The sequence below is a fragment of the Aulonocara stuartgranti genome, assembly GCF_965226115.1.
Source record: "Aulonocara stuartgranti genome assembly, chromosome: 7".
NCBI lineage: Eukaryota > Metazoa > Chordata > Actinopteri > Cichliformes > Cichlidae > Aulonocara > Aulonocara stuartgranti.
In genome coordinates this window covers 68,265,050-68,280,353 of record NC_138945.1, presented here as the reverse complement: position 1 = coordinate 68,280,353, position 15,304 = coordinate 68,265,050, and the positions used below count along the sequence as shown (strand labels likewise).

Sequence of the window (15,304 nt, the reverse complement as noted above, 5' to 3'; positions counted from 1 at the left end):
TGTGGTCACGTGGACCTGCTGCAGCGTCCCATTCACAGCAGCAGAGGGCAGACTGACCATTACCTTGTGTGGCCTTTTGTTGGGGTCAGGTTTGTTGAGCCATGAGGGGGAGGTCTTAACAGGAAGTCGGTAACAGATATTTTATGGCGGATTCTTTTGTCCGATGATGGGCTCAGGCATGCTGCGCGGTTAAAACGTAAAGAAGTCGATTTCTGCAGCGGGGAAAAGTGAAGTTTCTCCCTCGGGTTGATTTTTGGGGGGTTACTGCGGTCGGTTTTTGCAGTAACCCCAGAAACGGCGCAACAAGTACTTTACTTTTCATGCGCTCATTTCGGTGCTCGGACGCTTGAAGTTGTGACTTTCAGCAGGATTTCTCCTCAGCTGCCGATCAGCCATTGTGACCGTCAGAAAGGGGCAAGGACTTCTGCTGCATCAGCTCCGTATGAGGAAACAAACACTTGGATGCTCCGTGAGGGAAGTTGTCCCGGATCGACCAAGAATGGAGTAGAAACACTTTGTTTTCTCGGGCTTTTAAATGTGCCTTAAGTTTCTCAGCTGAACAATAATGGCCCGATAGATCACTTTCCGCAGGAGTTAAATGTAAAAGCATCTGCTTGTCGGAGGAAGCGGCTTGGTTTGATATTTGCCATTCAACAAGTCTTTGCGTCCGAGGGAAGGATGACATCCCAACAAACCTGGGCTCAGATCATCACGTCCGCGTCCTTACTCTCCCTGGTCTTGTGCAGCGCGGTGCCAGATGACCCAGAGGAAGAACGCTTCAGCGCCGAGGTACGCTGAAGGCTCCGTAGGGGGGAGACTGCCATGTTGTTATTTAAATCGTTGTTGCTGCACATTGAAACGAATCATCCTGCTTTCAACAGTCTCACTGCAGAATTACAGATTACAGCGGGAGCTCGTTTGACCTTTGTCCTCTTTCCAGATAACAGCTGTGCAGGTGTGACCGACGTCCGTCAACAAGGAAACGATTAGACCCGAGTGTTTCCTTTGAGTGGTAACAATGTGTCTGAAGCGGCATCTTTAGACCGCAGAGTGAAACTCACCTGGAAATGACTTTGATGTGTTGTGTTACCTGTGATTATTTATTAGTGAGTTTATCCCCCAAACACAACACGAAGGCTAATTAAATGTGTTTTTAAGCTTTTAAAGGTTTAATAGGGACATTATTCAAACTTGTCACGTAAACCACACTGCTGTAGGAAAGTTTCTCTCTGGCAGGTTTGGCCCGTCCGGCTTCATAACGACACATTTGATTGGTTAAGATTTGTCCTGCTAGCAAAGACCCTCTAAGGATTTTCTGTCTCAGTGCGCACGCATGAAGCCGCGTTGCATGTGGGTTTTTTCGTGTTCTCCTGCTGAGGCACATGTTACCTAACATCAGGACCCTCCCCCCACCCATCTGGAGCCATCATCCTGTTTTGCCTGTTCTGTGACTTCGTGGCTCAGTTTCAGTGCCATCAAACATGAAACGAAGAAGAATAATTCACAACATGTGACGCTTCTTTCAGCAGGGACCTCAGGCACTCATGCAGAGCTATAGGTTTAGCTGGTGTACCCACAGGACTGACGTGCAATTTATTTAATGTCAGTTTTCCCGTTTCTGTCCTCTCTCCCCGTCTTGGCTGTCACCGCAGGAACGAAGGAGCAGGAATGTCCTGGTATTAATGCAAGCCATCTGGTTTGTTTCTACTTTCTCTTTCCTCCCGACTCCTCAGATGCTGCTCTTCCAACAGCTGGGGCTGTCACGCTCATGTATACACCATGCATTCCTGATGCACAAGCACAGAGACCTGCTATCTTAAGGAAATCTGACGACCTCTTCTATTTTCCTTCCACGCAGGCATGGCTCCGTAAATTCGGCTACCTGTCTCAAGCCAGCAGGCAGATGTCCACCATGCAGTCGGCTCAGATTATGTCCAAAGCTATCAGCGACATGCAGCGCTTGTATGGACTGGAGGTGACCGGGAAGGTGGACTCTGCTACGCTCGCGTAAGCTCTTTATGTGCTGAGAGCAGTGACCACAAAGAGAGCTCAGGGATATTGTATAGACTTTTTTTTTTCTATTCATTTGCATATTATGAATTCAACGTGTGTGTGTGTGTGTGTGTGGGGGGGGGGGGGGGTGGAATGACAGTTCCAGGCACAAATCCCAAATACGAGCATGGCTTTTCCTTCAAAGATTTTCAAAATAATTTTACTGCAAATTCTCGGCTGGAAACGCTGTTTGTGGTTTTCTTGTCAAGTGTGAAGACGGTCAGTTTGTGTCTGTGTGGTAGATTTGTAGTGAAACTACAAAGACCTGCATCTTAGATTAGCTGTTCATAAAGCCTGGAAACTGAGGGATACATCTGCATCTTCTTCCACTTATCCAATTTACAGTGGCAGGGGGTGGAGCCTGTCCCGGGTATCGTAGGGCAAGAGGGGAGGGTATAATTTAGGACTGCCAATAAACCCAGCCCCTTATACCCACTATCATGCAAAGGGAACATGCAAACTCCACAGAGGATTTGAACTCTGACTGTGAATTAATGGTGCAAAGCGCCACAACACCGCCCACACTTTGCTGAAAAGTCCAGGTTACAGCAGCCGGCTGGGGAATGTTTCCAAAAGTTCCCAAGAGCTGCATCGATATACAGTCAGGTCCATAAATATTGGGATATCGACACAAGTCTAACATTTTTGGCTGTATACACCAGCACAATGATTTCAAATGAAACGAACAAGATGTGCTTTAACTGCAGACTGTCAGCTTTTATTTGAGGGTGTTTACATCCAAAGCAGGTGAACAGGGCAGGGTAATGGGACAGAATAAGAACCACTTTTTAATACTTGGTTGCAAATCCTTTGCAGTCAATCACAGCCTGAAGTCTGGAACACAGACATCACCAGACGCCGGGTTCCATCCCTGCTGATGCTCTGCCAGGCCTCTACTGCAACAGTCTTCAGTTCCTGCTTGTTCTTGGGGCATTTCCCTTCAGTTTTGTCTTCAGCACATGAAATGCTCAGTCGGATTCAGGTCAGGTGATTGACTTGGCCATTGCAAAACAGTCCACTTCTTTCCCTTCAAAGACTCTTTGGTTGCTTTTGCAGTTTGCTTTGGGTCGTTGTCCATCTGCACTGTGAAGCACCATCCAATGAGTTCTGAAGCATTTGTCTGAATATGAGCAGATAATATTGCCCGAAACACTTCAGAATTCATGGTGCTGCTTTTGTCAGCAGTTACATCATCAATAAATACAAGAGAACCAGTTCCACTGGCAGCCATACATGCCCACGCCATGACACTTCGAGCGCCATGCTTCACCGATGAGGTATGCTCAGGATCATGAGCAGTTCCTTTCCTTCTCCATGCTCTTCTCTTCCCGTCACTCTGGTACGAGTAGATCTTGGTCTCGTCTGTCCACAGGATGTTGTTCCAGAACTGTGATGGCTTTTTTAGATGTTGTTTGGCAAACTCTAATTTGTCCTTCCTGTTTTTGGGGCTCACTAATGGTTTCCATCTTGTGGTGAACCCTCTGTATTCACACTGGTGGAGTCTTCTCTTGATTGTTGACACACATGCACCACCTCCTGGAGAGTGTTCTTGATCTGGCCAACTGTTGTGAAGGATGTTTTCTTCAGCAGGGGAAGGATTCTTCGGTCGTCCACCGCAGTTGTTTCAGGTCTTTTGGTGTTGCTGAGCTCACCGGTGCGTTCCTTCTTTTTGAGAATGTTCCAAACAGTTGTTTTGGCCACGCCTGATGGTTTTGCTGTCTCTCTGATGGGTTTGCTTTGTTTTCTCAGCCTAATGATGGCTTGCTTCACTGATAGTGACAGCTCTTTGGCTCTCATCTTGGCAGTTGACAGCAACAGGCTCCAGATGCAAACAGCACACTTGAAATGAACTCTGGACCTTTTATCTGCTCATTGTAATTGGAGGAATGAGGGAATAACACACACCTGACCATGGAACAGCTGAGAAGCCAATTGTCCCATTACTTTTGGTCCCTTAACAAGTGGGAGGCACATATGCAAACTGTTGTAATTCCAACACCGTTCACCTGCTTTGGATGTAAACACCCTCAAATAAAAGCTGACAGTCTGCAGTTAAAGCACATCTTGTTCGTTTCATTTGAAATCATTGTGCTGGTGTATACAGCCCAAAATGTTAGACTTGTGTCGATGTCCCAATATTTATGGACCTGACTGTACACGTTTCTAGGTTAGTCTGGTGAGAATGAGAAAGCTAATCTCATCCAGCTTAATGTGGAACTGAGAAATCCTTTATTGTGCGTGTGCGTGCGTGTGTGCGTGCGTGCGTGTGTGTGTGTGCGCAGGGCCATGCGGCGGCCTCGTTGTGGCCTCCCTGACAGAAAGCCCGAGGATCTGGTTGACAGGAAGAAGCGCTACGTTCTGACTGGGCAGCGCTGGGACAAAGATCACATCACCTACAGGTTTCCAGACCAAATGAAACAATCAGACTGCAATAAATCAAAGTGCTCCGCAGCTCTGATACGATTTTACTTCTGACTTCAGTATAATGGACCAAAACATGCCCCCGTCCCTGGGAGAGGAACGGACGTACGATGCGATCCGCAAAGCCTTCGGTGTTTGGAGACGAGTCACGCCGCTCACCTTTGAGGAGCTACCACCTGGACACGGCGTCAACAGCAGCCAGACGAAGCTCGCCGATATCCTGCTGCTGTTTGCCTCCGGTTTCCATGGTGATATGTCACTGTTCGATGGCGAGGGTGGGTCTCTGGCCCACGCCTACTATCCCGGACCGGGAATAGGTGGGGACACGCACTTTGATTCAGATGAGCCTTGGACACTGGACAACGAAAACCCGAAAGGTCAGTGGGTTTGTTTTTTTCTGCTTATGTGAGAAATTCAACTTAATCTCTGAACAGTCGCCATTTTGGTCGATATCAGCTGGGAGGCAACCTGGAAGGATGCGGTCGTACTCGGTGACCTGACTCGCTTTGACTCCGCAGTGATAAATGTTTGGGCCGAGAGCTCTCAGTGCCTTTTGTGTTCGTTTGTGTGCGCACCAACCACAAAGCAATGTGCATTTTCCTTGTTGTGCACACTCAAAGCAGATGACCCACAGCTACGCCTGTCTCTCTCGCAGGTATAGATCTGTTCCTGGTTGCGGTTCATGAGCTCGGTCACGCTCTGGGTCTGCAGCATTCGGATAACCCCAGAGCCACAATGGCTCCTGTCTACCAGTGGGTCCACACACAGAACTTCACGCTCCATGAGGATGACATCAGAGGCATACAGCACATATATGGTGAGAAGAACGCGCTCTATGGATGTCTTTGGTGATACAGAGTTATTTCTACCAGCATGAGATGTTCTTTTCTTTGGGCTGCAGAGCTTCTAAATCTCTGTATGCAGAAGAGATGTGAAACCCCACAGTGCTCTGGAAATTATGGATATTACTAGAAATGATGCTGATTATCCTCATGGTGAATCCTTGCACAGCGGTCCAGTGCAGTGTTTGGGGCTACTTAAATGCATATTAGCAGTATTTATGGAAAAACACTATTGAATCTAAAAGCAAATGCCCCAAACTTTATTTTGTCTTTCATGATTAACATTTCAAATCTGCCCTACCCCTGCAGCAAAAGCCTTTCCATCTATTCTTGATTGTCCGTGTTGTCGGGCTCACCATCCTCAGAGGGGTGTCATCATCTTCTGTTTCCATGCTGAGCTTTGATCGCTGCACTGTTAGCGAGCCAAACGTCAGTCATCGCTCTCACGTCACATCTGGATCCTTACAGAGGATGCAGGAAGCAGCAGATGCAGAATGTCATGCATTCCAGTATGATGAGCCCATCTTCTTCCTCCTGAATAGATGGCGTTGTTGATTAACAGACGCCGTTTGTCGGCGTATCGCGCTGCATTAAAACCACAGACGTGAATTGTTCACACTTGATGATTTATGAACTTTGCATTTCTTTTGCTTTAGATAAAAACGAGGATTTTCCGCAGGTTTCACGCTTGTTTTGATTTTACATCCCGTGACGTTTGATTCTCTCACATCAGCTGTTTTATATAAATCCGCCTCTGAGTAACAGCTCGGAGCTTTTAGCGCTCTGAGCTGGAGATGGTTGATACAAAACTGAGCTTAAAGCAAGAGCGAACGTTTACCGTGTGGTCAGACACACGACCCGAATAAATCCAAGTGCTGCTCGTTATGGTGTTTGCTCACAGCTTCCTCCTGATTGGCTACGAGTGAATGCTGCTGAGAAGACTCGCTGACATCTTTGGGTTTGGGATGTATTTTGCTTTGGAGCCAAAAATGTTGTAACATCGGCGGGCAGTCAGCCTCGTCCTGGAGCTTTTTCCTTTCTTTGTGCAGAGACGCAGACACGCCCGCTGTCTTCCTGTGAGGATAGCGGCCGACTAGGGTCTTTGTAAATGTGAAGTTTTTATTCCACTGAAACACAGCTGAATTTAAAAGAAGAAAACTGATGACAGTATCTTTGTGCTGCGATGGCCTCAGTTCTCGTTTGGCAGCACTGAGCTTTTGTTGTTTTGCTGCAGACGGTGGATTTCTTCACATACTGGCCTCGATGTGTTCTGAGCAAAGCCTTTGGTCCAGTGTAACCCACGCATCTTGGAGCCCATCAGCTGATACCTATTGCATAACTGACTTTATCTGTGTGTTTTCCTCTCTTAGCAACCAGCAGATTTTTCCAACGAGCAGCAGCAGAGTGACAGTCGGTCACAAAATGGAAAACTGCGTTCGCTCTGCTGCAGAGTATTTAGTCGAAAGGAAGCGAATAAAAGCAAGTATTAATGTCTAATGCCACACAGACTGGAGCCTTTCCTGTTGCCTCTTTTTTCCCCCCAAGGTCCTCCCCTCATCACAGATGCTTCGCCTACTTCTCCGCTCGCCCCTGACGATGAACCCAGCGTCGACTCCCCCACCTCCCCTTCTGTCCCAGAAGAAGAGCCCACCACTTATTCTCCAGCCGATGCCCCACGCGTCCCGACGGACGCCGACCCGGATCCTCCGGCCCAACCCGAACCGAGCCCCGGTCCCACCTCGCCTCCCATCCTCCCTACCTCCTCCACCACCACCCAATCCCCGCCTGTGCCAGAACCCGTCACTCCACGGAAAGACATCCCTCCTCCTCCTCGGCCTCCCAAGCTGCCAGACAACCAGCCCCCTGACATCTGCGATGGAGACTTTGATACAGTGACCATGCTGAGGGGGGAGATGTTTGTCTTCAAGGTAAACAAACAGGGCTTTGCTCACAGCTGCAATGTTCGAGTCATGCGAGGGAAAGTAACTAAGACGTGCATCGTTGTTTTGCTTTTGCAGGGTCGTTGGTTCTGGCGGGTTCGGAGGAACCGCGTCCTCGATAATTACCCCATGCCGATATCTGTATTCTGGAACGGTCTCCCCACCGACATTGACGCAGCGTACGAACGTCACGACGGCAAATTTGTCTTTTTTAAAGGTACGTCACAGCTGCTTATTCCAAATAAAACCAGCCACTTCCACAAAGCGTCGCCCACCTGCTGAGCAGCGAGTGCGTTACGCCTCGACGTTATTCTAGTTTAGCTCTAGTTCCTCATTTCGCGTCCTCTCTGAGGAGCAGCGTAACATGAACTGTTCGATGCAAACTCTGCATTCGTCTCCTGCACAACTTGATTTACAAGGTTCTGAATCACACGGATTTGAGTAAAAAATGTTTAAAACACCACAGAAAAAGAAAAAACTCCCCTCAAAAGAATAAAACATTACGACACGATTGCTGCAAACTGAACGAGAGCACCGAGTTTACATTTATGAATGTGTGTTTGTGAGTTCACTGGGTGTTTTGAACAGGCCTGTGCAGCGTGGCAGCTGTTATTGGCTCCAGCTGAGCCCGGACGGCCTCATGAAAGAGGTGGAGGGGCTTACATCAGCCTCTCTGACTGCGCTGCTCCAGATGTGAGCAGCTGTGGTGCTTTGCTGTGCGTTTTCAGGATCTCTGATCAGGCTCGGACACTTCAGTACATTTTATTGGCCTGGAGCGCAGCGCAGCAGCCTGGCAGTAGAAGCGGAAAGTGGCTGAAAGTGTGTCCAAAGATTAGGCTTAGGAGAGGAGTCAACCCTCACATATGGAAGTCTTGGAAAATGTGTGAATGCATGCCATTTCAACCTCGCCTGTCTTTTCTGCTTTTCTTCTGGAGTGAGTAAACCTGCTGATGTACACCATGTGTGCTGACCATGAGCTTCTTTTCATCTTCCTTTCTTCTCCTCAGACTTACCTTTGCCTTATTCTTCCCTCTGTTGGCCGTGTCAGAAACACGAGCTGTGCGAGAAAGCTCGACTCGGTGTGCTTTTGTTTCTTTGGACAAAGCGTCGTCTCCATCTGTGCCTACAGGTGACAGATTCTGGCTGTTCAGGGAGGCTGACGTGATGCCAGGGTACCCACAGCCCTTATATCACTATGGAAAAGGCGTTCCTCCACACGGGATCGACACAGCGATCTGGTGGGAGCCCAACGGGCACACGTACTTCTTCTCTGGAGACAGGTATGATTCGGCTACACGGAGCGCGGAGGTTTTAACGCCGCGTAGACATCTTAATACGTCTTATTGTCTCGCAGGTACTGGCGATACAACGAGGAGACACGGACCACAGACCGCGACTTCCCCAAACCAATTAGCAGATGGGGCAGGATCCCTCCCTCCCCTAAAGGAGCCTTCCTCAGCGATGATGGGGGTAAGTCAGGAGTTTAAATTGAGCAATTTGCCCGGGTTTTATTTTAGCAGTGGGAACATCCAACAGCTTCGGTTTATGAGAATCACAACAAACATAAAAAGCTTCGCCTTCACTGTTGGAAGCAAGAGAACAGCCTGACAGAGCAGCAGGGTGGAGGTGGAGGGAGCGAAAGAAGGAAAGGTTGGAGGAAGCAGTGAAGCAACAAAGCAGAGAGAGGAAGGAGAGCGCTGGTCTGTGGGTTGGCCCGTCCTTCCTTTTGGAAATGAGATTTGTGTCCGAGCAGCTCTGAATGCACTCGGTAAGAGTCGGATCACATCTCCACCCAGACGCTGTGCAGGCAGCCTGTGCAGCACAGAGAAGAATCTGTGCTTATTCATGCAGCATGTTGTCAATAAGTGCACGAAGGCGACAGATTTCAAAGGATTTATTGCATTTTGGTTTTATTTTATCCAATAATTTGGCAGACTTGACTAATATAGTCAGGCCTGGCTGTCACCAAAGCGGCGCACTGTGTGAGTCTTCGCACACGACCTTTTGAATGTGCAGCGATTCTTTCTTTTGCATGTTTGTCGCACTCGTACGTTTCTGATCATCAAACAAGTTTACAATATTAGAGAAAAGTAACCCGAGTAACTAGAAAAGACTGTTTTTAAATGATGAGTTTATTCATTAGTCCACCTTCTGAAAAAGTTTCTGTTATTAGAATTTGTTTGATGATCTGAAACATTGTGACAATAATGCAAAATCATGAGGGGGAAATACTCTTTACAAAATACAGTTACAGGATTAATCTGCGCGGGTCGCCTCTGCAGGTTCGCTGTTGAACACGACGAGGTCGGCACGTAACCCTGGAAAACCACAAGTTCATGTTTTTGATGATTTGACTAATAAGATGCGATGAGTGAATTTATTTTGGTATCTTTGGACGGAGCCTCTTCCTTGTTTGTGAGAGCTAGCTGTAGCTGTACGGATAACTACGTACATTCACTGCCTGTTAGATTGATCTGACTCTATAATGGTCTACAGCCAGAAAGGCTCTATTCACATGAGGGGGGCTTGCTCCCAAACATCAGCACTGTGCATGCTGTATAATCGGCATCAAGTGAAAATGTCTCCTTTCTTCTCCTCGTGCAGCTTACACCTATTTCTACAAAGGCACCAACTACTGGAGATTTGACAATCGCAGATCCGAAGCAGACAAAGGCTATCCCCGCTCCATCCTGAAGGACTTCATGGGTTGCGTGGGGGTCCCCGACCCGAAGCCCGACGCAGACGCCGAGCCGGAAGACAAACCGGTCGAGCCTTCAGACCGAGGCAAAGACGAGCACAAAGAGCCAGACAGAGACGCAAACTCTGAGCGAGAGGAGACCGCTAAGCCTGACAGCACAGAGGAAGAGGAGGACAAAGACGTGAACGTGGTCGTGGCTGTGGCTGACAATGAATCAAAGGTCATGACCCTGATTATGGTGGTCGTTCCCCTGGTGCTCATCCTGTGCATCCTCGTCCTAATCTATGCCATCCTCAGGACTCTTCAGAACAAAGAGACACCGAGGGCCTTGGTGCACTGCAAGCGCTCGCTGCAGGACTGGGTGTGACGCTCGAGTCGAAGAGAGAGTTCAGGTGTCCGTCGTTCATCTGGTGCAGCCGCCCAGTTTTTACTTTTGGCGTTAGAGGAAAAGAAGCTTTGAAAAAGCTGACGATGGGCCCGTTAGTCATTGGGAGAACTTTCACTGCTCGTGTGACGTGATAAAAAAAATTGTGAATTCAGTGCCTGTGGAGCTTTAGCTCGGCCACAGGTTTTTCTACTGTGCCTCTCTCTGTGCCTTCCAAAAGTCTGAAAAGGTCCCCCCCCCAAAAAACCCCTTTCTTTAAAATAAGTTTTCACCAGGGATGTGTGATTGCATCAATTCCAACTGGACTGAGGACGTTTGGGGGATTATTTGTAGTGTAAATGCAGACCAAGTCTTTCGAGCACATATATTAGAAGCACCGTCACATAAACACGTTTGCTTGCATTAATAAGAACAAGCTTTTTAATGAAGATGCTTCAGCAGCGTTTCTTCTGTTTAGAACAGATCGTTTGCACTTTGCCGTCTCTGTTGTGCTGTTTGCGTCTCTGCAGGCCGAGCTCGTCCTCCAACAGCGCAGGAATGTTCGACAGCTGCGTGTCCATGACTTGCCCGCTTCCCACTGAGCCCATTATGTCTGACCTTTCCTGCACACATGACACACATTAGCTCAAAAACAGCTTGTATCTGCACTGATTTGTGCATGCATGTTCGCTCATCCACCCGCAGCACGTAGCTTTTCTTTTCTTTTCGTGCACAGACACTTAGGCTCCAGCCTCCCCTCCTCCTGCCGCAGCCTCTTGCAGACTGCAGCGCTACAAACACGATCCCAGCGGAGACGTGCTGATATACGGCCGGTGCCGGCGTTAGGATTTATTCGCCTTTTTATGAGCGCTGTCGAGAATTATCGAGGTCTTTTATAAAATCTGCAGTGTCAGCCTGTGGAGAGTGAAAAAGCAACTGTGTCCTCTTTTTATGTCTCTATTGCTTTTTTAATGCTAAACAGAGTTAAAGCTAATTATGTCTACGAGGGAGAGGCCTGAATGGGTGAGGGTCTGGTTTCCATTAAGGCCACATGTTGCAGATTTAGGGCCGTCAGGCATGAGGGGAGGCGGGGGAGTCGGGAAAAATGCAGAAGGGGGAGTTATAAAAAGTGATGGCGGTGAGTAAAGAGTAGAAGGGAAATGAGAGGGAAGGAGATGAGGAGAGGGAGGGCTCTGTCAGTGTTTCCTCAGGTTTCTGCATAAAAGGACGAGCGAGGGAAGGAAGGAAGGAGAAAGGGAGGTTAGAAGGATTTAGAGGAGGAGCAATGCTGGCGTTGTGCCTCCTGACCTACATTGGGCCACTCGAGTCCGCTTCTCCTTTTCAGCTCTTGTTTCTGCTGCGCTCTGTTTTCACGGCTACAGATGACTGTCTGCTTTTCCTCTGCTCGCTTTTCTTTCTTTCACTCATGTATTTTCCCCGGTGTGTTCATTTTCTCCTCCACTCTTCTGGAAAGTCAGCTCAAGCATATACAAGATAATGAATCCACAGAAGCATCTGCAGGACGGGATCTCGTCTTATTGTCTTTCCCGGCTCATCGATCAGCATTTTAAACTTGTTAACCTTTGCATCGAGTTTCGTTGTGACTTGTTTTCCCTCCTGTGGATACTGCGGCGGCGTTTTTTAAAGAACTATATAGATAGTACGGGGAAAGGATTTCTTACTTTTTTTACATTATCATTTGTAGTTTTGCGCATTTTGTGTGCATTCAGATGTTTTGTTAGAGCAGCAGTAGATTTTTTTTGATGATGATGATGATGATGCATGCAGGGCATGTTCGATAAGGCCTGTGCACTCCAGTGTAGAGTACATTAAAGGTTTCACATAAAACTCAAATAAAAAGCAACACGAGTCATCTTTGCTGCTGCGTGTTTCCATGCTGTCTGAAACTTCAAGTTCAGCAGTTTTATTCATACTTTTGGCCACAAGAGGGAGTCGTTGCTCCAGGAAATGGTGGAAACTTGATCTCACAAAACTGCATTTTTTTTCCTACTTAAATCTTTAATATTATGAATGTATGTCGATGTTGAATAATAAGAATCTTTCAAATGAAATATCTTTGTTGCATTTATTTACATCTAAAGTCAGCAGTGACTTTGTAAATCACAACTTTATTTGCGGTCTAATGCAGCGGTCCCCAACCCCCGGGCCTCGGACCGGTACCGGGCCGCGAGAGTTGAGGCTCAGGTGTGAAATGTCTGGTTTTCGGGGTTTTTATCGGTTTTCAGTGTTATTTTGTTATCGTTTTATCATTTACTCGGTTTTCCTGGGTCTTTTCACGTGTGTTATGAATAAATTTTCTTTTTTTCGGTACCGGTACTAGTTTTATTTTGTTGTATTTATCCGCGACACCTTACAGGCCGGTCCGTGAAAATATTGTCGGGCATAAACCGTCCGTGGCGCAAAAAAGGTTGGAGACCGCTGATCTAAACGATAAAATGATGGAAATGAAAACGAGCTCCACCTCTAACAGTTTCACTCGTCTAATATTCGCAGTAAGTAAATTTGCAGTTGTGTAGTTTTTTTTTTTTTAAGCATATGAAATTTGACTTTGATCCTTTTTCAGTGATTTTCTGTTGGTTTGAGTAAAGGACCAAAGTATTGAGCTCTGCACGTGTGTGTGCGCATGAGGCTCCTGCGTGACTTCCTTTGTCTTGTACATGAGAGCACCTTGATGTCAGAGGTAATGAGGATTAGTTTCGTCACAGATCATCCACTCCTCAGCTGCTCTCTCTTTTCCTTTGACTCTCAGATTAACTCAAATATGACAAATCGGGGGGGTGTCCCAGCTGGACACAGCTGGGTATCCCAGCTGGACACAGCTGTGTATCCCTGTGCTCTCTCCTACCTCATCTTTTCCCAAACCAGCCGCCTCACCGGGTCTAATCCAGCTGTTCAATTAGAATTGAGGACAGTGTGGAAGTACTGTGTCCAGCCAAGGCCCAGCTCTGTGTCATCAGCCTGTTTTCTCAGCTTATCTCCTGCTGAGCTGATAATGAGATCTACCTGCTGCCTCCTGCTTCATCAGCACCATAAATGGTTTTCACTCTCAAATGCAGCACGAGGCTTTTTTAAATGGACATTTATCTGAACTGGTGAATGTTTGTCCACCTGCCAGGGACAGTCTGTGTTTACCTGGATGATCAGACCGACGATCTGCTCTTTGAACCAAATGAATCTGATAGCCATAAAATTGCCTCTTCCTGCAGTTGTTCTTTTTCAGCTCCACCTTAGAGCTCGCACGCCATCAGCCGGGGCGACCAACACGCCACGTCTTGTTTACCAGTTTTCTTTTTAACAACGGCTGTCCTGAATCCTCGTTAATCACCCTCTGGCATCGGGCCATGCTTTCTTTCTCATACCTATTTCCCAATCCTCTCATTAGCTTTGTCCACCTTCCTTTCTTTCTGCAACCACTCTTCCTCAGGTTGGCGAGTAAAAATGACACCATAATGCAAAAAAGGCTGAAATATCCCCATTTCAAGTGTCAGTGCACCAGCGTCCTCTACACTGTACACTAGTGATGACCAGAAGCATCTGAACTGTTTTTGGACGCCTTACCTTCGTGTCAGTGTGTTGGATCCGACCGATGATGCCTCACTGGTGGGCGTCGTTTTCATAGATGTGACTGCTTCGATCGGGCTGTGAGTCCCACATGCAGGGCCGGTGTACAGTTTGGGCTCCAGCTGATAAAAGATATAAAATAGTGAAATAGGAAAAAAAGGATTCATACTTTTCCTCATCTTGACCTTATTCTAAGATAAGGAGTGATTTTTACTTCAAAGTCTTCACTGCTAATTCAAACATATTCAGGCATCAGGTTGGGCTCTTAATTATTCAACAAGGTGTTTTCAGACATGTTTGGTTCATACTGTACTGACAGCATCACACAGGTTCTCAGCTCCACATCCGTGATGGGAATTTCCTATTTCACCAGACGCTCCATTGGATTGACAGCCGGAGGCCGTGCAGGCCATCGAGTGCAGCGAATTCACTGTTACAGTCAAGAAATCAGTTTTAAATGATTTGGTTTTGTGACATCTTGTGTTTGTCCTGCTATCAGAAGATGCCCACACTGATCATAGACGGATGGACGTCAGCAACAATAGTCCGCTAGGCTGTGGTGTCCAAACAATAAGGGCAAGAGCGTCCCCACCGCCTTTGACTGCTGACAGAAGTGGATCCATGCCTACCAGTCTGATCTACAGCTGGGATTTTACAAACATATTTAAATGTGATGAATATAATGAAACGAATAAGATTCAGATAAGATTATGAAAGATAACTGCGACTCTTTTCACAATTACTATAAATATTACATCTGCGTGGAACTTTTGAGTCTGAAAATGTTCAATAAACAGAAGTCTGGAGGAAGGAAGTGCCGACAGAGGCCTAAAGACACAGTATGCTCTCTTCATATTTTTACTGATTCAGTGACATTTAGGCTGACAGAGCGAAACTGTTAGACTGCTGAACGAGCTGAACGAGCTTTGCTGAAAAAGCTCGGACGTGGATGGGAAAAGGTGAAAGTGCTCCAACACGGCAACGATGATCAAGCGACTCACTTCATTCGTGGTGTCATAGGTCTCTGTCATGGAGGAAACACAACCAAGTAAAATACATGACGTAACAAATGTAGAGCAACTTAATATAAGAAGTTTTATAAACTCACAGGAAACACCCAGCAGGGCAGTGCAGACTAAAGCTGACCACTCCTCCTCTCACTCCTCTTCCTCCTGTCGTTCCAATCTATGACTGCATCAGTAATACACTTCTAAGCCTGACGCTTTATCCCTCACTACGCACTGACACGATGAAGGACTCACACATGCTGAGCAGCTGAGTTCAGTGACCCTGCAGTGTGGGAGCTTATTTAATCAGCAGAATAGTGAGAACGAATCCAAAATGATCGACATTCCTGTGAAAAGCAAAGATGAAAGAAATTTAGTTACTTTAATAATCAAATTGA

The 15,304-nt window shown here is 47.0% G+C and overlaps 1 protein-coding gene across 1 annotated transcript; it reads left to right on the top strand.

The window, feature by feature from the left end:
- Positions 1–124: 124 nt before the first annotated feature.
- On the top strand, positions 125–12,190 carry LOC309712195 (matrix metalloproteinase-14-like). Its single transcript, XM_082542834.1, has 10 exons — positions 125–789; positions 1,859–2,007; positions 4,335–4,451; positions 4,534–4,850; positions 5,129–5,290; positions 6,861–7,243; positions 7,334–7,472; positions 8,385–8,535; positions 8,610–8,725; positions 9,860–12,190. The coding sequence occupies exons 1-10, from the start codon at positions 679–681 to the stop codon at positions 10,318–10,320; spliced, it is 2,106 nt and encodes a 701-aa protein (XP_082398960.1). The 5' UTR covers positions 125–678; the 3' UTR covers positions 10,321–12,190.
- Positions 12,191–15,304: the final 3,114 nt, after the last annotated feature.